The following is a 27,849-nucleotide window of genomic DNA, read 5'->3' as shown; positions in this document are numbered from 1 at the left end:
TCATCATTTCCCAGGTGTGATTTGTGTCATTGCTTGAGTTCCCTAAAAACAGACTCCAAGATTTTTGTGCAAAAAATTTACTGGGAACAACACAAGTGAGGGGTAAGGTTAGCAAGATATAGGACAGAGGGAGAAATTGAAGTATGATGCAACTTCAACAAGGGTTCTACTGACCTGTCAAGAGAATTTGAGAGCTGGGGTGTCCCTTCAAAATTGTCCATTCTTGAGGCAAAGCAACTGGGACTCAGTAGCCTATAACAACCTGCAGCCTGACGTGGGAGGGGCATGACCTTAAATGAGTTTGCCTTCAGCTGAGGGCTGCTATTCTGGAGAAGAACTTGGTTGTGAGCTGTGTGCTGCCATGTCCAGCAGTTGAGGAATGAGTGTGGTTGAACTGAGTGACGTTGCCGGAGCTGCTATTGCACACCATGCCTTCTTCCTCTCAGATCTACTAGCTTTGTATAATGACGAGTTCTCTAGGCTTATGGTTGCTGTCTTTTCCAGGAAAATTGGCAAGAGTAAAGTTAGTGAAATGAGCTATAGTCCCTGCCACTGAAGCTGGTCTTGAGGTTGAAACTGATGTTTAACATCCTTCTCATTGCAGGTCTAGATTTTTCTCACCCTCCTTCTTTTACCAAGTATCATAGGTAGAGAACTCTGGGAAACAAGACTCTGAGATGTGCATAGAGGGCATTTATTGAAGAGAGCTCTTGGGGACAACACATGTGAGAGATGAGGGAAGCAGAATTGTGCAAGTGGGTGAATGAATTGAGATGCAATTACAACCAGCCTCAGGCAATTTTCTGGAAATGTCAGAGCTAGAGTAGCTTTTCAGATTGGCCCCAGCTTTGCACAAGGCAGCAGGACTTTGTACTCTAACACTGGGCTAGTCATTAGGTGAAGGCTGCTAGAACAGAACATGTGACCTTGGGCAGGGTGTCTCTCTTCATCTAATGACCCTTCTCGAAAGGGATACAGATGAAATCTGTCTGTTGCCAACACCCCTGGGGAGCTGAAGTAATGAGAATTTCAGTCCCAAAATGGAGTCTGGGCAACACACTATGGTATCCATTATAGTAATTTAAAATGGCATCTCATTATTATTGTAATTTATTAATATATTATTTTCTGTGTATTAATATAAATTTTAAAAATTTCTTGCATATTTCTTTCTTCCATTTTTCTATGGAGGTAATATATCATTGATTTGGTTTTTTTGGTCACATATGTTGTAAATATTTTGTTTTTCAGTATAGTCATGTTTAAATTTTATATTGCACAAAATATTTATGTTTTGTTTTTGCATTTGCTTCTTCCATTTAAGTTTTAAGAGTCTTCTATCTAGCTTATAAATAAATATAGATAATTTTATCTAGTGATTTTGTAGTTTTATTTTGTTACATTTGAATGTTTAATCCATTTGGAATTTACTTTGGTGTATGATGTAAAGCAAGGACTTAAATTATATGTGTTTTCCAGATAGTTCAATATTATCCCAGCATCATTTTTGAGTGATCTTTCTCCTCTTTAATGATTTTATGCTATCTTTGTGAAATATTAAGTACATTAAGTTCTTTTGTGTACCAAGTTTTGTCTATCAGATATGATTTTGGATCAATCAACTTGTTTATACTAATATCAGAAACATATTGCCTAAATTATTAGTTTTTTAGTATGACTTACTACTTAGTTGAACCAAACTACCAGAGGGAAAAAGTTATTGACACAAGGGTAGATGATTATGATTATCTTAAATGCTGAAATGTCTTCTTTTTTCAGCTTCTATGAACATATCTGTATTTCTTCACTTATGACCTTTGGTCTATGCATTTTGCCATTTGACAAATATTAAATGCATTAAGAAAATGTCACACTTTTGTGTTCTTCTATTTTTTCCCTCTGCTTTTCCTTTACAGTCAGTTTTTAAACAATGTTTAGCTGCATGTTTCTTTTCAAATTTCTTGCATTTTTCTGTTTTCTGTTACACATGATACAACTTAAATATTTATCAAGTGTTGGATGATAAGATCGTCATTTCCTTTCTGTGTCATCTCTTTGGCTGTCACGTCTGGAACACTTTACAATGTGGTAAGCAGATATTTTGGTACAATGTGGTAAGCAGATATTTTGGTACAATGTGGTAAGCAGATATTTTGGAACGTCCCTGGTGGTTCAGACAGTCAAGAATCTGCCTGCAATGCAGGAGACAAGAGTTTGGTCCTTGGGTCGGGAAGATCCCCTGGAGAAAGGAATTGCAACCCATTCCAGTATCCTTGCCTGGAGAATTCCATGGACAGAGGAGCCTGGCAGGCTACAGTCCATGGGATTGCAGAGTCAGACATGACTGAATGACTAACACTTTCACTTTACTTTCAGGCAGATATTTTTAACATTGTTATGTTGAAATACACTGAAATAACATATAGATGTGTGCTATACTTTCCTTTTATTTTTCTAAAGGGATGCCATTCATGAAACTTTGAATTTTAAAGCTGGATTTACTTTCAGGGAAGTTCTAGAGACTAAATTTGAGGGCCTGCAAACTTAATTGAAAATTTTGGAACTCATAGGATGGAAAAGTTATATAGTCATTGTTTTTGTTCATTTATTTTTATTTATTCCACATATGTACTGAGTGAAGGACTGCCTACATAATAGGCAAGGGTGAGTACAAAACTGAAAAGTGGGATACCTTGTTCAAAAAGTATTAAGAATTTTAAGATGATGATGGCAAAGCATTCAGCCAAGTATGGGACCCTTTTGAAGCCACCCAGGTTTTTAACACTCAACAGAGCTGGATATGACTGAACATAACCCATACATTGTTCGGAGCAGTGGAATTAGTGTTGGGAAGAAGCTGACATTGTGGTTACTGCCCTCATGGAACTCACAGATGCAGTGAAGTTGAAAGCAGAAGAATGTTAATTGATTTCCTTGAGTAGTTCTCTAGTGTCTTCTTTAATTCATAATCAGTTTTAGAAAACTGATGACTTTACACTCCTTCCCAGTCCCCAACATAGTTTTTCAACTGCCGGGTCCTTGGATATAATTTTGCAGGATCTGTGAAATGACCACTGTGTGCAAGACACCCTACTATGAGCTAGGTGAAGATAAAATAAAATTAGAAACTTATTTTCATCATTAAAAAGATCATTTCCAGTAAGGCAGTATAAAAGCCCTTTGTAGAGCATTTTTTCATATTTCCAGTGGACATGCGTGTACTATGAATTGTAGCAGCAGCTGGAAATTTTCTTCTCATTACTCTGACTCCCTGAAAAGATATTGTCCTCCAAATGCGAGAAGCTCTGTCACTAAGGAAGAAATACATCTTATTAGAATGAAAATGTTGTAGATAATGATTGTATGGTTTCTCATGAGTTTGGGACTAATATATATGTGATGGTTTTCTTTGGGGGAGGGGGATCATATCAAAATATATTAACCAAAGAACCTCAGGAGTAGGTAGGAAATAGACAGAAATAGATTTTCTTTAGCAATTGATTCCTCAGCGTGCTAGTTATGCCTAGACAAGCAAAGGATGTTTTGACATCTGTTTTACTTTGTTTCTTGCCTCTTCCAGCATTCAAGCTGTCAGCTCTTGCTCTGTTAACAATGGGGGCTATGAGCTGTGGTGTATTCAGATCACTGATGAACACTACTGGCCCTGGAGCCTTTCACACCACCAGCTGAAATGAGATGGCAGATACTATGAGAGGAAGTCACAGTGAATACATATTACCTGCTGCAAAGGAGCAACGTGTTGAGAGCGGTAAAACTTTTTCCAGCCTTCTGTACCATTTTGCAAGATTGTGTGTTTGAAACAATCATTTTCCCCCCTACAATCGACTTCACACGTTGCTTTCCATAAACAGCTGTTGCCTTTTTTGTCTCTGAAGCCCTTTGTGTCCTTAGCTTCACATTCACTCACGTTTAAGGCAGGGCAGCCAGAGACAGCAATATGGTTCACGGTGATGAAATGTGACAGCATTCAAGAATTTAAAGTGATGTTAAGTATCCCACTGAGTTTAGAAGAATCACAAACAAAGATATCTAGAAAATGTGGAGATGTACAAGCTAAGCTAGATGGGTGAGGGCTTTTATTCTCTGCTGCATATTTTGTTACTTATACATCAAGAAGAAATGGTCTGCAGACTCCATTGAAAAAGCAGTATGTATCCACAGTAATGTTTTTGATAAAAAACACGTCTTGCTTTTATTAATATATTTATTTAATTAAAATTCCCTGAAGAGACTCTGGTTGCTAGCTTCAATTTTTTTCAGTTCAGGAGGCGGGGAGGGTCAAGGGGAGGCTTTAGCCCTCCTCCCAAAATTTTTATCCATTTTCCAATTTTACCCAAAAATGATAAATATTTTTTAATATGAGCAATATATGTTTTCTCAGTCCTAAGGAAAATGTAAATAAACCGTCCTTTCAACTTTTCATATTTTTTTTAACCTCTAGCATAACATCTAAATATAAATGGCATGTTTCCGTTTATGAAAATGCAGCTTTAAGACTGCATACTCTTCCAAAAGTGAGAAGTGAAAGTTACTCTGTCCTATCCGACTCTTTGCAACTCCATGGACTATACAGTCCATGGAATTCTCCAGGCCAGAATGCTGGAATGGGTAGCCTTTCCTTTCTCCAGGGGATCTTCCCAACCCAGGAATCAAATCCAGGTCTCCTGCATTGCAGGCAGATTCTTTACCAGCTGAACCACCAGGGAAGCCCTTCTCTTCCAAACTCGGTGTTTTTTCTGAAGATCCTTCTGTCTTGAAGTTCTGGAATCATTGCTTATTCCCTAAATGGTTCTAGCTTTTTTTTTTTTTTTTTTCAAATTAGGTGGGTTTTTTTGTTTTGTTTTGTTTTTCTTAACTATCTCAATGTTTTCTCCCCTTCTGGTCTCCTAGATCAGGTTCTTGCCAGAACTGATATCTTTGGTGTGGGAGGATATGGGTTACCACCTAAACCCAAAAAGTCAAAGAGGGACTTTTTTTAACTTGGCACAAGTAGGACTGGTTTCTTGCAACAAGACTATTAGAGTCACCTATAACAAAAAATAAAGGTCACCTAGATAATCACAATAAACTGTGGAAAATTCTGAAAGAGATGGGAATACCAGACCACTTGACCTGCCTATTGAGAAACCTGTATGCAGGTCAGGAAGCAACAGTTAGAACTGGACATGAAACAACAGATTGGTTCCAAATCGGGAAAGGAGTACATCAAGGCTGTATATTGTCACCCTACTTATTTAACTTATATGCAGAGTACATCATGAGAAATGCTGGGCTGGAAGAAGCACAAGCTGGAATCAAGATTGCTGGGAAAAATATCAATAACCTCAGATAGGCAGATGACACCACTCTTATGGCAGAAAGTAAAGGAGAACTATAAGAGCCTCTTGATGAAAGTGAAAAAGGAGAGTGAAAAAGTTGGCTTAAAGCTCAACATTCAGAAACTAAGATCATGGCATCCGGTCCCATCACTTCATGGCAAATAGATGGAGAAACAATGGAAACAGTGGCTGACTTTATTTTGGGGGCTCCAAAATCACTGCAGATGGTGATTGCAGCCATGAAATTTTTAAAAGACGCTTGCTCCTTGGAAGGAAAGTTATGACCAACCTAGACAGCATAATAAAAAGCAGAGACATTACTTCGTCAGCAAAGGTCCATCTAGTCAAGGCTTTGATTTTCCAGTGGTCATGTTATGGATGTGAGAGTTGGACTGTAAAGAAAGCTGAGTGCCGAAGAATTGATGCTTTTGAACTGTGGTGTTAGAGAAGACTCTTGAGAGTCCCTTGGACTGCAAGGAGATCCAGCCAGTCCATCCTAAAGGAGTTCAGTCCTAGGTATTCATTGGAAGAACTGATGTTGAAGCTGAAATTCCAATACTTTGGCCACCTGATGCAAAGAGCTGACTCATTTGAAAAGACCCTAATGCTGGGAAAGATTGCGGACAGGAGGAGAAGGGAACGACAGATGATAAGATGGCTGGATGGCATCACTGACTCAACAGACATGGGTTTGGGTGGACTCTGGGAGTTGGTGATGGACAGGGAGGCCTGGCGTGCTGCAGTTCATGGGGTCTCAAAGAGTCAGACACGACTGAGCAACTGAACTGACTGAGATAATGCCAAAGCCAGTATTTGTCCTGGGTTTTTTCCTAGGATCTCTTTGAACCATGTTTTCTTTCTTTCTCCCTCTTGCTCACCATCCTGGCTTCCACTCTAGTTCTTTTAGCAACATTTGTATGACTATATTGAACTTGTTTCCTTCTGATTATTCTCTTTGGATTTCTGTGTGACAACACACTTAACTTTCTCTTGACCCTTAGCTGAAATGTTTAGGTAGGTTCTGGTGATACCTTTTCATAATTTTATGTCTCTTAAAAGGGTGATGGATTTGATACTTCATTGAAATGAGCTTTGCACTATAGATAACTCTTATAGAAAATTTCACTTTACAGAATTAAAATATTTGTGCTCAGCTGCTTGAACTTTTTCTGTTTTTAGTTCCATGCAGTCTTATCACATGTATGAATTTGTGGGTGGGCTTCCCAGGTGGCTCAGTGGTGAAGAATCTGCCTGCCAGACAGGAGACATGGGTTTGATCCCTGGGGTGGGAAAATCCCCTGAAGAAGGAAATGGCAACTGACTCCAGTATTCTTGCCATAGACAGAGGAGCCTATCTGGCTACAGTCCATGGGGTTGCAAAAAGAGTTGGATGTGACTGACTGGCTGACTAAACGACAGTAAGTCTCCTAGTCAACATATCTCCAACCTGAAGACCAAGCTCTCCTTATTAACCTAACTGGGGATTTAGTGCTGTATCACTGCGTCTCTGTCACAGGCATCTTACTATCAAAGATATGAGCTCCCTTCAGTCTATATATTCTAGGGCTTCTTTAGAAATCTTTCTTAGACCACTTTAAATTATAGAAAAGAATGACAGCTTTTAATGAACTCTAGATTTTATTTTCTTAAGACTAGAGGGCAATTGGCATCAAGTTTACAGTACTACAAGGCGGGTCAGTTCAGTCGCTCAGTCGTGTCCTACTCTTTGCAACCCCATGAATCGCAGCACACCAGGCCTCCCTGTCCATCACTAACTCCCAGAGTTTACTCAAACTCATGTCCATCGAGTCGGTGATGCCATCCAGCCATCTCATCCTCTGTCGTCCTCTTCTCCTCCTGCCCCCAATCTCTCCCAGCATCAGGGTCTTTTCAAATGAGTCAACTCTTCACATCAGGTGGCCAAAGTACTGGAGTTTCAGCTTCAGCATCAGTCCTTCCAATGAACACCCAGGACTGATCTCCTTTAGGATGGACTGGCTGGATCTCCTTGCAGTCCAAGGGACTCTCAAGAGCCTTCTCCAACACCACAGTTCAAAAGCATCAATTCTTTGGGGCTCAGCTTTCTTTATAGTCCAACTCTCACATCCATACGTGACCACTGGAAAAACCATAGCCTTGGCTAGACGAATCTTTGTTGGCAAAGTAATGTCTCTGCTTTTAAATATGCTATCTGGGTTGGTCATAACTTTCCTTCCAAGGAGTAAGCGTCTTTTAATTTCATGGCTGCAATCACCATCGGCAGTGATTTTGGAGCCCAAAAAAATAAAGTCAGCCACTGCTTCCACTGTTTCCCCATCTATTTCCCATGAAGTGATGGGACCAGATGCCATGATCTTAGTTTTCCAAATGCTGAGCTTTAAGCCAACTTTTTCACTCTCCTCTTTCACTTTCATCAAGAGGCTTTTTAGTTCCTCTTCACTTTCTGCCATAAGGGTGGTGTCATCTGCATATCTGAGGATATTGCTATTTTTCCCAGCAACCTTGATTATAGCTTGTGCTTCTTCCAGCCCAGTGTTTCTCATGATGTATTCTGCATATAAGTTAAATAAGTAGGGTGACAATATACAGCCTTGACATACTCCTTTTCCTATTTGTAAGCAGTCTGTTGGTCCATGTCCAGTTCTAACTGTTGCTTCCTGACCTGCATAAAGGTTTCTCAAGAGGTGGGTCAGGTGGTCTGGTATTCCCATCTCTTTCAGAATTTTCCCACAAGGCGGGTAGGGTAAGGCAAAGATAGCCATTATTCACTGAAAGAGAAAATACCCTACCAATTACATATATATATATATATTTAATTATTTATTTGGCTATGCCAGGTCTTAGTTGTGGGATGTGAGATCTTTGATCTTCGTTGTGGCATGTGGGATCTTTATTTGTGGCATGTGAACTCTTAGGTGCAGTATGTGGGGTCTCGTTCCCTGATTAGAGATGAAACCCAGGCCCCCTGCATTGGGAGCACAAAGTCTTTGCCACTGTACCACCAGCGAAGTTTTCTACCTTATTTTAACACCATTGACAAAAAGTGATCTTTGTAGTTGAAATTGTGCATGTTTTATTTCAGCAACTGTGCACATTTTAAGTTGTGAATTATTCTGCTGAGTAGTTCAGTGTAATCAAAGGAAAGTGGCAGAGGCCATTTTGCTGGGCAGCAACAGAGATGGGTCTGAATTTACAAGTGCCAAGTTCATGGTCTTATGCTGCTAATGTTCAGCATCCATAAAATCAACAGTTTGCCAGCAATGAATAAGTAACAACTGGTGATTTTGGATAGAAGTGGGAAGAAGAAAATGAACATATTAAGGTTTCTTGCTTTTAAAATTATGTGGGTGAACTAAAACTTGATATATGTGTAGACAAAGTCCCCAGGACAGTTGTTTTGTTATACTTGGGATAAAATCAGGATAAACAGTCATTTTCTTCTGACATACTTAGTAGGAAATTCCACTAGTCCTCCGAAAATACTGCCTTCCAGCAGCTGACATTAGCAATCACTGTGAATAATTAAGTTCTTTGTTGACATAAGCAGATTCTCTGCCTACAGTCATCTAATCCTAATCCAGCAAAAGATGGGAAGACTCTTCTTTATTTGTTCAACAAACATTTATGAATCTTTTCTTTTTCTGTTATTTGGCAGTGAGCATGAGAGTGATATTTCTGTCCCTAGGAAGGTGACTATTAATTTGATTGAAAAGCTAGTTCAGCAGTAAACTGAAGTTTGGTAGTAGCACCTTTTTTCCTTGAACTCATGGAATACCCAATAATAGAGGACAGGGAAGTGGGGCCTTTTTCCAAGCACTGACTTAGACTGTCTCAGCATAGTTTAATTACTTTATTTCAAGTTAATGTTTGGGACTTTGCTGTCACACATATTTTTTTTCCCTACAAAAAGCTATTGGGATTATTTAAACATTCTTCTGTTTTCAGTTATGAAGTAATGTGGTTGGAATTCTTGGATTTAATCACATTGTACCATTTTTAATAAAAGCTCAAAACCATGTGATTATGCCAAAGGAGTTGACTTTAGAAAATGTTAAAGCCTATGGGATGATTCACAGTTCAGCTAAATTTTTATCAAGAACCCACAGATAGTCATTTGTCAGTCAGAAAGACACTTGCAGTGCTCAAGGACACAGGACTGTGATTTTGCTGATAACACGTCACTGTCCAAGGCAATAAAGAGAAAGCAACAAGAATGTGATATTATGTGTGCGTGCATGCTAAGTCGCCTCATTCCTGTCCAACTCTTTGAGACCCTATGGATTATAGCCCGCCAGACTCCTCTGTCCATGCATTCTTCAGGCAAGAATCCTGATGTGGGTTGCATGCCCTCCTCCAGGGGATCTTCCTGACCCAGTGACCAAAACCGCATCTCCTACGGCTCTCGCAGGTGGATTCTTTACTGCTGAGCCACCGGGGAGATATTATGTATATATACATATTCATATATGTGTGTATATATATATAATATATATATGTTCTTATGTATATGTGTATATATATATGTATATATATATAATGAAATCTTATATGTTTAGTGATTTTACCAAACAATTTGGCATCATAAAAGGAGTACCAAAAAAAAAAATTAAAGTTAAAGAAGGTACATTAGGGAAACCAACACTGAAGGTGTTGGAATGATGAACATGATCAAATGATCACCATTTGGAATGATCAAAGGTCCTTCCAGTTTTGTGTCTTACCATGAGTGTGGAGAGTCTCAGACCCTGAAATAACACCTAAAACTGAACTGAAAATGAAAATAACCCCAAAGAAAACATAAAGAGGTTAATGAATTTAATCAGGGCCTTACATATTTAACTCAAGGTGAGGCCAGTTTATTTCCAGATCATTAGAAACAATTATTTTCTATTTCAGTGATAGTGATCTTGAGGTTGAAATTGCACATTTTTTGTTTTCCGCAGACATTGACTTTTTGGTCCTACTGTCATCAACCTCGAATTCTATTACTTTATATTAAATACACTAAGTCCCCTTCACACCTCTCCTCTCCCTGTGGTCTTTTTGGCGTCTTTAACATCTCTTGCCTCAGGATCTATTGACATACTGAAAGCAGCAACTTCTCCTGAAGTCCTCTTAACTGTAATGGATCAATATATGCCATGCAATTTATTTTATTTTTATTGCTTTACAGTTTCTATTATAAAAGCAATACATGTTCATTGAAGGAAATCTGGAAAAAATGGATAATAAAATAACACAAAAGAAAAATAGTAGAAACCATCCATACCGCCATACAAAAGTAACAGTTTTTATGTATTGGTATGTATCTTTTCAAGCATTTTATTTGCATAAATAAATGACATAAGATTGTACAGTGTCTTCCATTATACATTTTGCCTTATTAAAATACTTAATACATTATTTTATGTAATATATTTAATTACAAAAGTTTAAAGTTTAATTTTTAAATATAATATTAATGATTGCTTTATAATAATAACAGAATTACTTTTGATTCAGACATCACTGCAAAGAACATTTATGTGGATTGTCTCATTTAAACAACAACTGTATAAATTAGGCACTTTACAAAAAACATAATGGAGCACAGTAGAGGTTGGCTATTTGGCCCAAGATTTCATAGCATGAAAGTGGCAGAAACAGGATTTGAACCTAGGAACTGGCACTCTGGAACCCAAGATTTTTCCAGCTGACTGTATTATGCATAGCATATCCTTGTTTTTATAATTGCACTCCAATAATCCTGATGTGGAATAAATAGATTTGCACTTTTTATTTTAAAGAAAATAATAAAAAAATATTCTTAAAGATAAATCTTTGCTCCCAATATGATAATTTCCTTAAGATAAATTCCACTGATTAAAATTGTTAGGGTTCAGATGTTATTTGCACATTTCATGGTATCACATTTTCATGCAAACCTAAATCTTAAGGTAGCTCAGCCTGACACACATAGACTGAAAACTGGAAGCAACAAAGCACTAAATTCAAATCCTTTTTTTGATTTCCAGCAAATCACATCACCTCTGTGTATCTTGTTGGGAAACAAGCCTAATAATTCTGTTCTGATAGTAGAGTTATAAAATGTGTTTAAATCTAAAAGGTAATTCATATGAATTCAAATCTGGCAAAATCTTTAAGACACAAGTACCATGCATATATTATAGGCTTTCAGTAAGGGCTTGATGATTGATTAGTCCAAATCTGGGAAGTGTCCTGTGCTTCCTATTTTTGTGATATTTGCTCTAAAGAAATGTTTGCCTGAATCCTTTGAATTACAGAGATCATCTAGAAGCTGAATAAATGATTATTGGAGCATTGAGTTTAAACGGTCTTAGTTGACCTATTTTACATTTTGCAAATACATCAAGGAATTATATCTACCATTGCTTTAATAGAATTTCCAAATGTGCCTGTTTGCAATATTAGTATGTCTGGAAATGCCTTTATACATGGAAATTATTGATGGCAGATATTAAGTTACAGCAGCACTTTGAAAACGATTTGAACTTTTTGTATTTTAACATTTTCCAAACCAAAAATTAAATAAAAAGGCTGGCATCTGTATATATATTTGAACATTTGACTTTCCTTGAAAAATGTGTATCCCAATTTGTAAACCAGTATCCCCAAATCCTTCCTGCATCATTAAAAGGAAAATTCTTGTGAAATAATGTCTACATTTAGGAAAAGCAAATTAATGAAGATCTATTTTCATTGTCTTCTCACTTTTAAAATGATCCAATGTAATTGAATTCTCGTCAAATCACTCATATACATCTCATACCTCAATCACCCATCCAAAAGTGTCCCCACTTAAAAAATTGCTCACAACTCTGGGGTTAAGTTCTTCCTAGCCAGCACTCCAACTGGGTCCTTGGGTTGGGTGCTATACACATATTCAAGTTCAAATAACTGATCCCCAATTTCCACAGCTGTCTTTGTTCTCAACTTCCTGCCTTCCTATATTTATACACCATCGTTATGGATTAGGTTCTCAAACCTATTTTTTCTCTTCAATAACATCTGGAAAGAATCAGTATGACCTAGTGGTTTAAAGGACTATGGGATCAGCTAGATCCGGCTGAAAATCCCAGCTCTCTCAATCATTGTGAAGATGAGCTGTTAATTTAAACTCATTAGTGTTTCTTCATCTGTGATCTGGGCATAATAATCATATATATGTCATAACATTATGAATAAAGGTTAAATAAGTAATGCGTGTAAGGCTTAGTAAGTTTCCTGGCTCACAGAAGTTATTGCTAGAACCCTAATGCAGAGAGGAGTACATTTTCAGCTGCAGGGTGACATAACAGTTTCTTGATAGAGTCAAGACTGAAATTCAGTTTTTGACGACACCAAGTCTTGCTCTCAAACCTCATGTACTCTATTCAGTGCAGGCTTCCTGGGTCTCACTTTTCCAGTTCCCAGTCCTTGCTTACTGAATTTTAAGAATCAATTTCTGTAGATTCTCAAAATTTTCTTTAATGCCATTTCTCCCATCTCCCGGGAACAAAAGTTCCATTCCCCCTGTGGCTGTTCTCTATATTTATCATTATTATCCACCTTTAATTCTGTCATCTCATCACTTATCTTATGGGTACACCACCCTTTATGACCTTGTCTTTGTAAGCATCTCATCTGTATAGCTATCACAAGATACTCCAGACCTCTTCTCCTCCAGTATAGTGTAGGAGTTAAGAAACAAGTTTCTGAATCCAGCCTCCTGAGCTTGAAGCCCTCTTTTCCCCTTCAAATCCCACTTCTGTAACTTTTTAGCTTTGAGACCTTGAATACAATTTCTGCCTCAGTTTCTTTGTCTATAAAATGGGTATTCAAATTGTACTTCTTTGAGTTCTTATGAAGATTAAATGAATGAATGCACATAAAGCACTTATAATAGTTCCTGGAATATATTAAGCATATATTATCTTAATTTTAACAACCATTAATCCACAATTATAGTAATTATTATGATTTGTTGAAGATTTCCAAATGTAGCATAGTTCAGAGTTATTATCCCTTCAGGTCATCTCCTTGTTTTCTGATACCATTCAGTAAAGACTTTTCCTTATCTGACTTTCAAGTTATCGCACTTACATTCGTGCTGTATTGAATGAATACAAGTGAAGTACCTAAAACAGCACTTAGTACAAGTGAAACACTCATAACTTTCTTTTGACTGTCACCCTTCAGCAGCTGACCCACTTACACTTGACTTCCTTTCTGAAAGTCTCTTTCCTTAGATTTTGAGACCCTGTTCTTACCTGGTCTGATTCTTTTGCTAATAATTGATCTTCTCTTTCTACATCCTTCCCCATTTGTACATACTTGTTCATCTTCCCACATAGTAGAAGTTCTTATTTATCTTTCTCTCCTAAGATCTTTTACTTACTAGGAATTTGGTAAATCATTCTTGATTTTATTACTTGTCGTGATTCTAACTCCCTACATTAAGTTTTTTTTTTTTTTTTTTATTTCCTTTACCCCAGTCACTGGTAGCTATTCACAAGCCTGAACACACTCTGGATTTCATATCACTCACAGTTGTTTTACTTCAAATATCTCAAATTCCAAACTCTCTTTCTGATGGTAGCTTATTATTCCTTTGTCCATTTCACTTCCTCTTCTTACTGTATTATCACTTATAATGCCTAACATTTGAGCATTATTCCAGATCCTGTACTAGATGTTTTACATACCTTATTTCACTTCATATTTAGCAACAATATCATGAAATAGTCATTATTATGCTTGTTTTTACATATACAGGGCTTAAAGCTCCTAGAAGTCAAATGACTGCCCCAAGGTCACAGTACTAGTGGCCCTGGCAAAGTCAGGTTACAAATTCATGCCTCTTTGATCTTTTTCATATGCCATTTAGAAAGTTTAACTTGTTAAATGTCAACATGAATATTATAGACAATAATTATAGTAATTCTGTGGAGGAACAGAATTTTTAATAATATAATTAACTTTAAAAAGTGGTTGTTTTCTGCCCATTGGTTTTCTCATTGCATCAACCAGTGCTCCATAAAGTGATAGTCTCCAAAGTGCCTCAGAGAATGTGGCATTTGACTACCAGACCTCTTGTCAGAGCAGGCTGCAATTGTGTTAGAAATTGGCTCTCCAGCTGGGCTGGACTGCAGTTAGGAAACACAGTCGTCAATGGTGAGCTGCCACTGCTGGGATGTGAAGAGACGTGAATGTTAAGCAATAGTATCCACAATTTGCAACCCAGGAACTGCCAAATTGACAGCTAGACTAAACTATAGCAGCCTCGGATGATGTGACTAGTTTCTCCGGTCAGTCAATACAAAGTCTTATATTGCCCTTTGATGAATACAATATCCCTGTCCCATAAACCAGGATGCTGTCTATTATGAAGCTCAGTTAGAGTCTTAGCCAGCATTTCATGTCTGAGCGCCCTTGTAAGCCTCATAATGGCCTGAACTCTAGTTGGATGGGATTAGCCTTTCAAGTGAACATGCAGTTCATTAAGCATGTAGAAGCTCCAAAAGCAGCTGCACTTCTCGCCATGAACTAAATAGATTTCTTGCATTTTATCTAGGACTAGATGAAAGGGATCTGTAATGCTGTGCTAGAAATAAATCTTGACTCTCTGAGGGACTTTAACAGATAGAGTGAGTGTAGGAATTGAATAATATTAGTAATGAACAAGACTTAAAAAGAAAATCTAAAGGTTTGGGGGGTTTTCTCTCTCTTTTTCAAGAGCATGGACCAAATGATTGTTTTATCTCATTTTTGCTTTGAGGATTTTTTTTTTCTTTCAGGCTTGGGATAATAATGTGGTATTTCACCAGATAAAAAAATCTGCTTATCTTCTTCACCATTCTCTCATATGTTGCTATTCCATGCGTTTCCTTCCTGCAAGGGACATTTCCAACTTCCCATTATAGACCAGGAACTGGAGTTGGAACTGAAGAGTTGTTTGATACAAAAGTCAAAGGTCCCTGCCCTCCAGAATATCATGGTCTGGAAGGGGAGGCAAATGCATGAAGAGTTCACAGCTGTGCAAAACATAGTATAGGAACCCCAGTAAACAGAAGTAAACCATACCAAAGGGCTAAAAAAAAAGTTTTTAAGAGAAAATGATATCTAACTTCAATTTGGAAAGAAGAGTAGGAATTACTCCAGAGAACAGTGTCAAGGTTACAGAAATCCTCCACATAGAATTACTTCACATATAGAGAATCACATATTTAAAACACCAACAGTTAGGGATGCTATTGGGATTATAGAGTGGAGATTTTATTAACATATATATCCAATTAATTTTCATTAGGAATATACTTCTTGGACCAGAACATACTCCCTGGCAAAATGCCAATATACCTGCATATATGAAAATGTGCATTGTTTAACCACATGGGTACTTTGTTAAACACAGATATCTTAACCTTACAAATAGAATCATTGGTTTTCAGGCATCTTTGAAACTCAAGAAATGAGAATCTAGAGAGAGGAAATCAAAAGACTCTGACTAGTGAATACCTTTAGCAAATGCTTTGTGGCTTATGGGGAGGTTACTAACATGAACGTTACTAACATGTGCTTTTGAGGATGTCATTTAGAGAAAGTGTTACCTGAGAGTATTGAGAGGTCTTAAAAATAAGAACAAAAGTAGCCAGATCTTTTCCATGGCATCTTTAATTCTTCTGTCCTTAATTGTTGAAAAACTGGTGACTGAAAGCTTGTGGAAGTGTAATAGAACATCTTTAAGAGAGAAAAAAATTTCTGGTATTGAGCTTGAAATCTGCGTCACTGATTATAATTAAGTAATGTTTAGCTTACTCAGTGTATATTTGTATATTTTCTGTAAGAAGCTTTTCTTAAAAAGTTTGAGGTGTAAATTGGCTCATGTATTTTGCAAGATAGGTATGAGTTTAATTTTTACAAATAAGTCAGGAATTTCTCTGTGGCTGTTTATCCCATACAGTCTTTGGAAAGTAGAGGTATATGACAAAAGTTCATTTGAAATCAATATTATAATCATAACTAATTTTTAAATCATATTTTAATATCATATTTGTTAAAAATCTAAATAAGGTTTTAAACTGTACTGGAATACATAAAATAAGATAATTGCTTTTTTTTTTTACTTAAACATTTTCCAAAATTTTGACTAATAATCAAACCCTTAAAATGATTTCCAGCCAGAATCTGAGCTGTTCAAGATAAATCGCAATGTATTATTTTAAACTGCTCTTAAACTAACATATTTAGTGAAATCCATGCCAACTCATACATCTAAATTACCTTCTTATTTATGTTCTTCAAGTTACACAGAAAGTAAAAAGGAAACAGCAATTTCTTTGGAATTTGAAATGCCTTAACTGTGCATAAGAATGCAAGATACTGAGAGATTTTAAGATTGCAAAGTCAGTGAAAGATTTTATCCTATGTGGCTTCACGGCTACCATTTTGTAATGTATTTTCTTAATAAAATACACATATTTTAACCATCTCTATAAAGAGAAAATGATTATTGAAGCAAGATTCAGAAGACCTGGAAATTTTACTATTGACCCTGCCACTTATCCACTTAAACTCTTCAGTGCCTTACTACTGACCTTAGTTAATTCCCAGATCTTTACTGTGGACTGCATGCGCAGCCACAGGCTTCCTTATGGCAGCTGTGACAAACCCAGACAGTGTATTAAAAGCAGAGAAATAACTTTGCCAACAAAGGTCTGTATAGTCACAGCTTTGATTTTCCAGTAGTCATGTATGAATGTGAGACCTGGACTATAAAGATGGCTGAGCACTGAAGAACTGGTGCTTCTGAATTGTGGTTCTGGAGAAGACTCTTGAAATTCCCTTGAACTGCAAGGAGATCATCAAACCAGTCAGTCCTAAAGGAAATCCACCCTGAATATTCATTGGAAGGACTGATGCAGAAGCTGAAACTCCAATACTTTTATCACCTGATGTGAAGAGCCAACTCATTGGAAAAGATCCTGATGCTGGGCAAGACTGAGATCAGGAGAAGTGGGTGACAGAGGATGAAATGGTTGAATAGCATCACCTACTCATTGGACATGAGTGAAGGACATAGTGAAGGACAGGGAAGCCTGGTGCACTGCAGTCCATGGGGTCACAAAGAGTTGAACACTACTTAAGGACTGAACAATGACAATAACATGCTACGCCTTTCCTACCTCAGTGTTTGAGACCTCTGCCCCAAATTCTCTTTTCCAGTCAAGGCTCTCCTCTTAAGCTACTGTCTCTCACAGCATCCTATTTATTTCCTTCACAGCACTCACAATAATCTGTGATGATTTTTCTTACTGATTTACTCATACACTATCTACCTCACCCAGCAGAATGAACAGTCTAGGAGGGCAAGAGCATGGTCCTATTCCCTTGAATGCATCTAGAGTCTACCATCATGTATCTGTTGTGTCCTTCAATTTTCCAGCAACTGACAGACCTATACTTGAAACCAAATTTCTGATAACTGTATCCTCTTTCCAACAAACCACAGTTTATACAATGCCTTCTATATATATTCTCAATGTATGAGGATACCAAGGTATATAAGTCAGGTCCCTGCCTTCAAAGAATTGTATATAATCTATTCAAAGATATAGAATGTGTCCTGTAACTGGGTAATTGCAGATGTTTTCACTGTGCATGTGTTCATTAATAGTATATCTAAATGCAATTTATCATTATCTGTGTACCTTGTATGCTGCTACCTTGCTGAACTCACTTTTTAGTTCTGAGAGTTTGTAGATTCCTTAGGATTTTCAAACATGATTTTCAAATCATGTGATATGCAAATAGGAATAGTTTATTTCTTTCTATCTGATCTATGATCCTTTTATTTCCTCTTCTTGCCTGATTGCGTGAGCTATGGTAGCTCTATGTTGCATCTGGCAATGAGAGTAAGCATTTCTGTGTTGTTCCCAATGCCAGGGGGGAATAATTCAGTATCATTAAGCATAATGTTAGTTATAGGTTTCTTGTATATGCTTTTTGGTTTCTTGTATATGCTTTTTATTAGGTTGAGAAAGTTCTCACTGCTCCCATTTTCTTTTTGTCATGAATATTGTATTCAATTCAGTTCAGTCGCTCAGTCCTGCCTGACTCCTTGCGACTCCATGAATCGCAGCACGCCAGGCCTCCCTGTCCATCACCAACTCCCGGAGTCTGCCCAAACCCATGTCCATTGAGTGGGTGATGCCATCTGGCTATCTCATCCTCTGTCGTCCCCTTCTCCTCCTGTCCCCAATCCCTCCCAGCATCAGGGTATTTTTCAATGAGTCAACTCCTCGCATGAGGTGGCCAAAGTACTGGAGTTTCAGCTTCAGCATCAGTCCTTCCAATGAACACCCAGGACTGATCTCATTTAGGATGGGCTGGTTGGATCTTCTTGCAGACCAAGGGACTCTCAAGAGTCTTCTCCAACACCACCGTTCAAAAGCATCAATTCCTCGGTGCTCAGCTTACTTCACAGTCCAACTCTCACATCCATACATGACCACTGGAAAAACCATAGCCTTGACTAGTCGGACCTTTGTTGGCAAAGTAATGTCTCTGCTTTTTAATATGCTATCTAGGTTGGTCATAACTTTCCTTCCAAGGAGTAAGCGTCTTTTAATTTCATGGCTGCAATCACCATCGGCAGTGATTTTGGAGCCCAAAAAAATAAAGTCTGACACTGTTTCCACTGTTTCCCCATCTATTTCCCATGAAGTGATGGGACCAGATGCCATGATCTTAGTTTTCTGAATACTGAGCTTTAAACCAACTTTTTCACTCTCCATTTTCACTTTCATCAAGAGGCTTTTAGTTCCTCTTCACTTTCTGCCATAAGGGTAGTGTCATCTGCATATCTGAGGTTACTGATATTTCTCCCGGAAATCTTGATTCCAGCTTGTGCTCTTCCAGCCCAGCATTTCATATGATATACTCTGCACATAAGTTAAATAAGCAGGGTGACAAGATACAGCCTTGAGGTACTCCTTTTCCTATTTGGAACCAGTCTGTTGTTCCATGTCCAGTTCTAACTGTTGCTTCCTGGCCTGCATACAGGTTTCTCAAGAGACAGATCAGATAGTCTGGTATTCCCATCTCTTTCAGAATTTTCCACAATTTACTGTGATCCACATAGTCAAAGGCTTTGACATAGTCAATAAAGCAGAAATAGATTTTTCTTTCTGTAACTCTCTTGCTTTTTTGATGTTCCAGTGCATGCAAACTACCACACAATTACACTCATCCCACACGCTAATAAAGTAATGCTTAAAATTCTCCAAGCCAGGCTTCAGCAATACGTGAACTGTGAACTTCCAGATGTTCAAGCTGGTTTTAGAAAAGGCAGAGGAACCAGAGATAAAATTGCCAACATCCTCTGGATCATTGAAAAAACAAGAGCGTTCCAGAAAAAAAGCCTCTTGATGAAAGTGAAAATGGAGAGTGAAAAGTTTGGCTTAAAGCTCAACATTCAGAAAACTAAGATCATGGCATCTGGTCCCATCACTTCATGGCAAATAGATGGGGAAACAGTGGAAACAGCGTCAGACTTTGTTTTTTGGGACTCCAAAATCACTGCCGATGGTGATTGCAGCCATGAAATTAAAAGACGCTTACTCCTTGGAAGGAAAGTTATGACCAACCTAGATAGCATATTAAAAAGCAGAGACATTACTTTGCCAACAAAGGTCCGTCTAGCCAAGGCTATGGTTTTTCCAGTGGTCATGTATGGATGTGAGAGTTGGACTGTAAAGAAAGCTGAGTGCTGAAGAATTGATGCTTTTGAACTGTCGTGTTGGAGAAGACTCTTGAGAGTCTCTTGGACTTCTAGGAGATCCAACCAGCCCATCCTAAAGGAGATCAGTCCTGGGTGTTCATTGGAAGGACTGATGCTGAAGCTGAAACTCCAGTACTTTGGCCACCTCATGGGAAGAGTTGACTCATTGGAAAAGACACTGATGCTGGGAGGGATTGGGTGCAGGAGGAGAAGGGGACGACAGAGGATGAGAAGCCTGGATGTCATCACCGACTCTATGGACATGAGTTTTGAGTAAACTCCGGGAGTTGGTGATGGACAGGGAGGCCTGGCATGCTGGGATTCATGAGGTCGAAAAGAGTCAGACAGGACTGAGAGACTGAACTGAACTGAGTGGATGTTGGCAATTTGATCTCTGGTTCCTCTGCCTTTTCTAAAACCACCTTGAACATCTGGAAGTTCACTGTTCACATATTGCTGAAGCCTGGCTTGGAGAATTTTGAGCATTTCTTTACTAGCATGTGAGATAAGTGCAATTGTGTGGTAGTTTGAGCATTCTTTGGCATTGCCCTTCTTTGGGATTGGAATGAAAACTGAGCTTTTCCAGTCCTGTGGCCACTGCTGAGTTTTCCAAATTTGCTGGCATATTGAGTGCAGCACTTTCACAGCATCATCTTTTAGGATTTGAAATAGCTCAACTGGAATTCCATCACCTCCACTAGCTTTGTTCGTAGTAATGCTTTCTAAGGCCCACTTGACTTCACATTCCAGGATGTCTGGCTCTAGGTGAATGATCACACCATCGTGATTATCTGGGTCGTGAAGATCTTTTTTGTACAGTTCTTCTGTGTATTCTTGCCGCCTCTTCTTAATATCTTCTTCTGTTAGGTCCATAGCATTTCTGTCCTTTATAGAGCCCAACTTTGCATGAAATGTTCCCTTGGTATCTCTAATTTTCTTGAAGAGATCTCTAATCTTTCCCATTCTGTTGTTTTCCTCTATTTCTTTGCATTGATCACTGAGGAAGGCTTTTTTTAAATCTCTTCTTGCTACTCTTTGGAACTCTGCCTTCATATGGGAATATCTTTCCTTTTCCCCTTTGCTTTTTGCTTCTCTTCTTTTCACAGCTATTTGTAAGGCCTCTTCAGACAGCCATTTTGCTTTTTTGCATTTCTTTTCCATGGGGATGGTCTTGATCGCTGGCTCCTGTACAATGTCACGAACCTCTATCCATAGTTCATCAGGCACTCTGTCTGTCAGATCTAGTCCCTTAAACCTATTTCTCACTTCCACTATATAAGGGATTTGATTTAGTCATACCTGAATGGTCTAGTGGTTTTCCCTATTGAATTATGTCAAATTTTTTACATTAATTAATATGATCATGTGAATTTCTTTATTCTGTAAATATGAAGAATTACATTGATTTTAAATATTGCACCAGCTGCTTATGCTGCAATAAAACCTCCTTGGTCTGTGTAACTTGTGTGTATATATTGCTGGATTCTATTTGCTAAAATTTTGTGAAGGATTTTTTGCATCTGTACTGATGAGTGATATTGGTCTATAGTATTTTCTTTTTCTTTTTTAGAAATAGAAAGTCTTCGCTGGGCTTTGGTATCAGAATAATACTAGCTTCATAAAATAGATAAGTTAAAATGTATTTCTTCTATTTTCTAGAAGAAATTTTAGAATTGATGTTAATTTTTCCTTAAAAGTTTGGTAGGATTATTCAGTGAAATTATCTAGGCTGAAAAATTTCTCTTTGGGGAATGTTTAAATTATGAATTAATTTTTTTCAGATTTATAGAGCTTTATACACTCTCTGTTTCATGTGATTGAATTGTGATTGTTTGCATTTCTTTTAAGGAATTAGCCCATTTCATCCAAGATGTCAAATTCAGGAGAGTTGTTTGTAGTAGTGTCTTACTATACTTTTGATGTCATCAGGGTTTATAGTAATATCCTGTTTCATTCCGAACAGTGGTAATTTGTGTTTTTTACTTTCTTTGTCAGTCTCCATTGTCAATTTTGTTGATCTAAGAACCAACTCTTTGTTTCAGTAATATTATCTATTTTTTTGTTTTTAATTTTTTTGCTTTCTGACCTCATTTTTACTGTTTCTTCATTCTACTTGATTTGGATTTATTTTGCTCTTCTTATTCTGAGTTCTTGAAGTGGAAGCTTAGATGATTGATTTGAGATCATTTCCAGTGGATTTAGTACCACAAATCTCTCCCTCTTTCTCTCCCTCTCAGCATTGCTTTAACCGTGTCCTCAAATTTTTGGTATTGAATTTTTATTTTTATTCAACTTGATGATTTTTATTTTACATCGAGATTTTTTACAGCCTATGCATCACAAAATATCTTTTGTTTAGTGTTCTGGAGGCACTTGACAAGAATATATATCCTGCTGTTGTTGAATGTAGTGTTTTATAAGTGTCAACTAGGTCTTATGGGTTGATAGTGGCTTTTCTTGATGATTTTCTTTCTGGTTGTTCTGTTCTTAATAGGTGAAAGTGTAGAGATAAAGACTACAACCAAAATTGTGAATTTGTCTATTTCTCCTTCATTTCTATCAGCTTTTGCTTTCCACATTTTGCAGTATTATTGTTTGGCGCATATGTGTGCCTATACATGCATGCACAGTCATGTCTAACATTTTGGGACCCCGTAGACTGTAGCCAACCAGGCCCCTCTGTCCATGGAACCTTTGAGGCAAGAATACTGAAATGGTTTGGCATTTCTTCCTTCAGGGGATCTTCCCGATTCAGGGATCGAACCTTGTCTCTTGCATCTCCTGCATTGGCAGGCAGATTCTTTACCACTGCGCCACCCAGGAATCCCTACATTTAAGATTGTTATGTCTTCTTGGTGAATTGGCCCTTTTTAGTATTCTTTTTCTATTATTATATAATGTGTCTGTCTCTGGTAATTTTCTTTGCGCTGAAATCTACTTTATCTGATATTAATGGTGCCATTCCTGCTTTCTTTTGATCAGTGTTTGTATTATATGCATTTTTCCATCCTTTTACTTTTTACCAGCCTATATCATTATTTTCAGAGTGAGTTTCATGTAGACAGCATATAGTTAGGTCATGTTTTCTAAGTCATTCTTCAAAACTGGGCCTTTTAATTGGCATAGTAAGTCATTTACATGAATGTAGTCATGTAATGACACAACTTGTTTGACATGTTTTTTTCTGTTTATTATTTCTGTTTTATTAAATTTTTATGAATATTTTCATGTCTTCCTATACATTACTATAACATTTTTTTAGAATTCCATTTCCCTTTATTCATAACAATTTTGAATGTATATCTTTACCTAGTTTTTTCCTGGTTGTCAGGTATTATATTGTGTATAACTGTTTACCAGTAGTATCATTTTTACCAGTTCAAGTGAAGTATGACACCTTAACTACTTTCTCTCTGCTCTTTTCCATTCCTATATAATTTTTAACTATTCTCTCTATGTACATTTAGAACCATGTTAGACAATGTTATGTTTTATTCAGTTATTAAGTATAATTTAGGAGATTCATGAGGGGAAGTAAAGTTTATTGTATTTATATATGTTTCTCTATATATCATATATATAATGCATATATAATATTTTGTATATATATATATATACATATTTTTCCTATTCTTACTCTTTCTTTCTTATGCTGTTGTTCTTTCTTTTTTTCTTGGTGCTCCACTATTCCTTTCTTTAAAAATCATTTCCTTTCTATTTAGAAAAAAAATGACATAATTTTAGAATAGTCTGCTAGAGATAAATTCTCTTAGTTTTCCATCATGTGGGAATGTCTTGGTTTCTCCCTCATTCCTGCAGGGTAATTTTGCTCGGTATAGGATTCTGAGTTGTTTTCATCAGTTGAAAAGTGTTGTCCCAAAATATATAAGAGGAGAGAATAATCCCAAGCTCATTCCATGAAGCCAGTATTACTCTGATACCAAAATCACAAATTTCACAAAAAAAGACTACAGACTAAAATCTTGTTTGCTTGTAGATGTAAAAATCCTCAGCAAAATACTAGTAAACCAAATCCAACAACACTTAAAAGGAACTATACCCTATGACCAAATCAGATTTATCTCAGGAAATCAAGATGGGTTCAACATCTAAAAATTATGTATTTAAAAATACACCATATTAAAACCAACCTTATCATCTCAATAGATGCAGGGGAAAAAAAAAAAAACTTGACAAAATTTAATTCCCTTTCATAATAAGAGAAATCACCAAACTAGAAATAGACGAGAACTTGCTCAACCAATAAATGGAATCTATGAGAAACACACAGCTAATATTTACTTAACAGTGAAGTGCTGAAAGCTTCCCCCCTATAATCAGTAATGAGGCAAGGATATCTGTTCATACCACTTCTATTCAGCATTGTACTGGACATTATAGCCAAAGCAAAAAAGCATGAAAATAGAAGGCATCCAGATTAGAAAAGAAGTAAAATATCTTTCTTTGCAGATGACAGGATCTTGAAACAGAAAATTTTAAGGAATACACCTTAAAAAATAAAAGCTATTAGAATAATAAGGAAATCCAGCTGTTACATGATAAAAGATCAAAATGTAAAATATCAATTGGATTTCTATACACTTGCAACTAAAATATCTGGAAGTAAAATTAACAAATGATTCTAGTTACCATAGCATTGAATACGATAAAATACATAGGAACATATTTAACAAAAGAAGTGCAAAAATTGTGTAATGAAAACTATAAAACATTGGTAAAACAAGTTAGATCCTAAAATAAATGGAAAGACATCTCGTGTTCATGGATCAGATAACCCAATATTGTTCAAATGACAATATTCCCCCAAATTGATCTACAGATTTAATTCAATCTCCTCCTGCATAAAAGCAAGAAGCAGAACAATGTGTGTTGTATCTGTGATAGATAGATAGAAGATGTTTGTATCACTTATATTTTCATAAAGTCTGAAATGGTTTGCAAGAAAGTAATGAAAGCATGTAAGCATTTATGTATGATAGTGGTTGCATGAAACGGGGTAAATGTGGGGACAAGGTAGCTTTATTCATTGTTTTGCTTTTTTTATATTCTGTGCATTATTTTTAAAAAGGAAAGGGGAACATGCAAGAGTAGAAATTCCCACCCCAGCAGCTTATAATGTAGACAAGGCTGTTTCTCATATTTAGACCAGGATCAGTTAACTCGTGAATTCAACAAATAAGCTCTATGTAGAGGTAATCTGGATAGGATGTGTGGCTTTACATTACTTTGGACTTCCAAAGAATATGACTGAGACTAAGAAAAGAGCAAGTAAAAGGAGGAGGTCAGAAGGAGGTCACTGACTAATTTCAGTGGGATGTGAATTTCTTTATTCCATCTCCATGGTAGCTGTAGCTAAGACGCTTCCATTTTACTCCAGTTGGCCTTTACTTCACATCGTGGTTGCTTATTCCAAGGTAGAGGAAATCGAGAGGAGGTGAAAGGTTTATATGAGGATAACTGCTGTGCAAATGAGTAAAATAAGTGGGGAGAGAAGGCGAAAAAAATGCAAAGGTGTGTGGAGGATTTCCTGCTCACTCTACTTAACTTTGGGTATGAGAGCACAGCAGATAAACTTTTAAAAAGAGTAAAATTAGCCAGTTCTTTGACCTTGATTCATGTTTAGATTTGTTCAGATTTTGGAGTTCAGATCAGAAAATGGGGAACCTTTTGTTGGATGAATGTCATCTGAAAGTGGGAAAGACTTTCCAAAGGGCTTACCATCCTAATGTGAGAAGCCCTCTGGTCCCAGTTCTCTTGTATCTTTCTCTACACTTCTGCTCTGCACATTTTTCTACAGTTAATGAATTGCAAACTATCACTGCTTAATTGCTACTAGCGATGGACCCCTGCACAGGTGGGAATGGATGTGCCCACATCTGTCAGAGTGAGAATGGCGTGGCCAGGTGTGCCTGTCACCCAGGGTACCAACTCTCTGAGGACAAAAAGGCCTGTGCAGGTAAGAAGTTGAAGCTGATGGATTAATTGGGTAATTGTTTGCAATTTTGTGGTAATTCAGTTTTGAATAGTCAGAACAGCTAGGAGAAAGGTGTTTTCATTTATGCTTTAAAAGAAACACTTATATTCTTATTTGATCATTCTGAAAGGTATTTTTTATGGTACTATTCAGTATAAAAGCTCAGTGAAATTTTTAGTTACAAAAAATAATCTGGTGTACTTTCAGAATTAATTCTTTTTGTTTTCTGTTTTTCATTCTGAAGTGAATTTCAAAATTATTATTTCAAAACCTTCCATAATTGCACAGGGAGCTTTTATTATAGGCTACAGAAGGTGGGGCTAACCTTTGAAAATCAAGTATGTGCAAATGAGTGTTCTCAGAAGTTTGGAATAATTAAAACCAAAGAGAAAGAAACTCTAGAAATACAAGGTTACATATTTCCATTTCCTAGACATAGCAAAACAGACATACTTCAATTCAAAGATGAAAGTGATAAATTACTTCATGACCAGAACTGATAAATGAAGTCATTCCTGTGGGACTGTCTTTGTTTTAAGAACTTCTGAGAAATCACAGAATCCTTCATTTTTATCACGACATTTCCATGAAACGAAAAACAGTTTATTGGGGTTAATTAAGAAAATACAAAATGTTTCCTGACTAATGTGACTGATAAATGCTTTGAGAAATTGAAAAAGAATTATACATAAAAATTAGTGTTAAGTTAGTTGTGTTTTTTTTTTTTCTTGAAGCCAAAAATAAGATAAAACTTTCTGTGGATTGTTAAACATACTTTTCTGACAGAATATTTCTGCCTTGGTCCTCTGTTTACGTAGAACCTACCTTGCTCTGTATCTGGCACAAACTAGGATCTTATTAAATACCTGTGGAAAATTGAGATATATAGCCATAATTTATAGAATATCTTTTTCAAATTTTTATTTTGATATCTGGTGCATTATTCCTAAAAAAACTGTCCCCAAAGTTACTGCCTACTTAGAGTTTTGTAATACCTTAGAAAGATGAGCATTTCTCTTAAATTAAAAGTTCTGATGGGAGTGACATGCAGGACAAGAGAAGGAGGAAGTTCTATTTGGGAAAATGATGATGAAACCTATCCATTTAAGGCAGGGGTAGAGTAAGGGGAGAATAAACTACCTGGGCCACAAAATGATGTTATACTGAATAGACTTGTTTATTGGTGTCGAGAAAGAGAGGGCACCAGGTTTTAAATGGCACTGTGACAATCATATGTGGAACATGTACTATGATTGCTACTTAAGAAGACTCCAAATCTGCATTGTGTGGGGCCACTTGTACTGTCTTAAGTCAGAAAGATACCAATTTTGGTTAAGAATGTGATATCTATTCACAATGACAAATTAAAGTGTTCTATCTGTATTGTTAGGGGATATGAAAGGTCTATTTTTGTTTGTTTTCTCTTCCTTCAGATAAATAGATAGCAGTAGTTTCTCATGGGGCTTCCCAGGTAGCTCAGTGGTACAGGATCCATGTGCCAATGCAGGCAATGTGGGTTCAGTCCCTGGGTTGAGAAGATCCCTTAGAGAAGGAAATGGCAACCTACTCCAGTATTCTTGCCTGGCAAATCCCATGGACAGAGGAGCCTGGCAGACTATAGTCCATGAGATCACAAAGAGTTGGACATAACTGAGTGACTAAACAACAATAAGAAGTAGGTTCTAATAGAAATAAGTGTTTAAGAACATGAGTGAGACCTGCCGCAGAGTTCT

General features: G+C 37.0%; 1 protein-coding gene across 1 annotated transcript in view; it reads left to right on the top strand.

The window, feature by feature from the left end:
• The window catches only part of LOC110151119 (EGF-like and EMI domain-containing protein 1), a 525,391-nt gene that overhangs the window by 491,137 nt on the left and 6,405 nt on the right, over positions 1 to 27,849 (top strand). The window contains exon 7 of the mRNA XM_070466463.1: positions 25,979 to 26,098. Coding sequence (XP_070322564.1) covers positions 25,979 to 26,098 — 120 coding nt within the window. The remainder of the gene's footprint in view (positions 1 to 25,978; positions 26,099 to 27,849) is intronic.

Source organism: Odocoileus virginianus, chromosome 4 (genome assembly GCF_023699985.2).
Source record: "Odocoileus virginianus isolate 20LAN1187 ecotype Illinois chromosome 4, Ovbor_1.2, whole genome shotgun sequence".
Taxonomy (NCBI): Eukaryota; Metazoa; Chordata; class Mammalia; order Artiodactyla; family Cervidae; genus Odocoileus; species Odocoileus virginianus.
The sequence above is the reverse complement of the archived record's forward strand: the minus strand, read 5'-3'. Positions and strand labels throughout refer to the sequence as shown.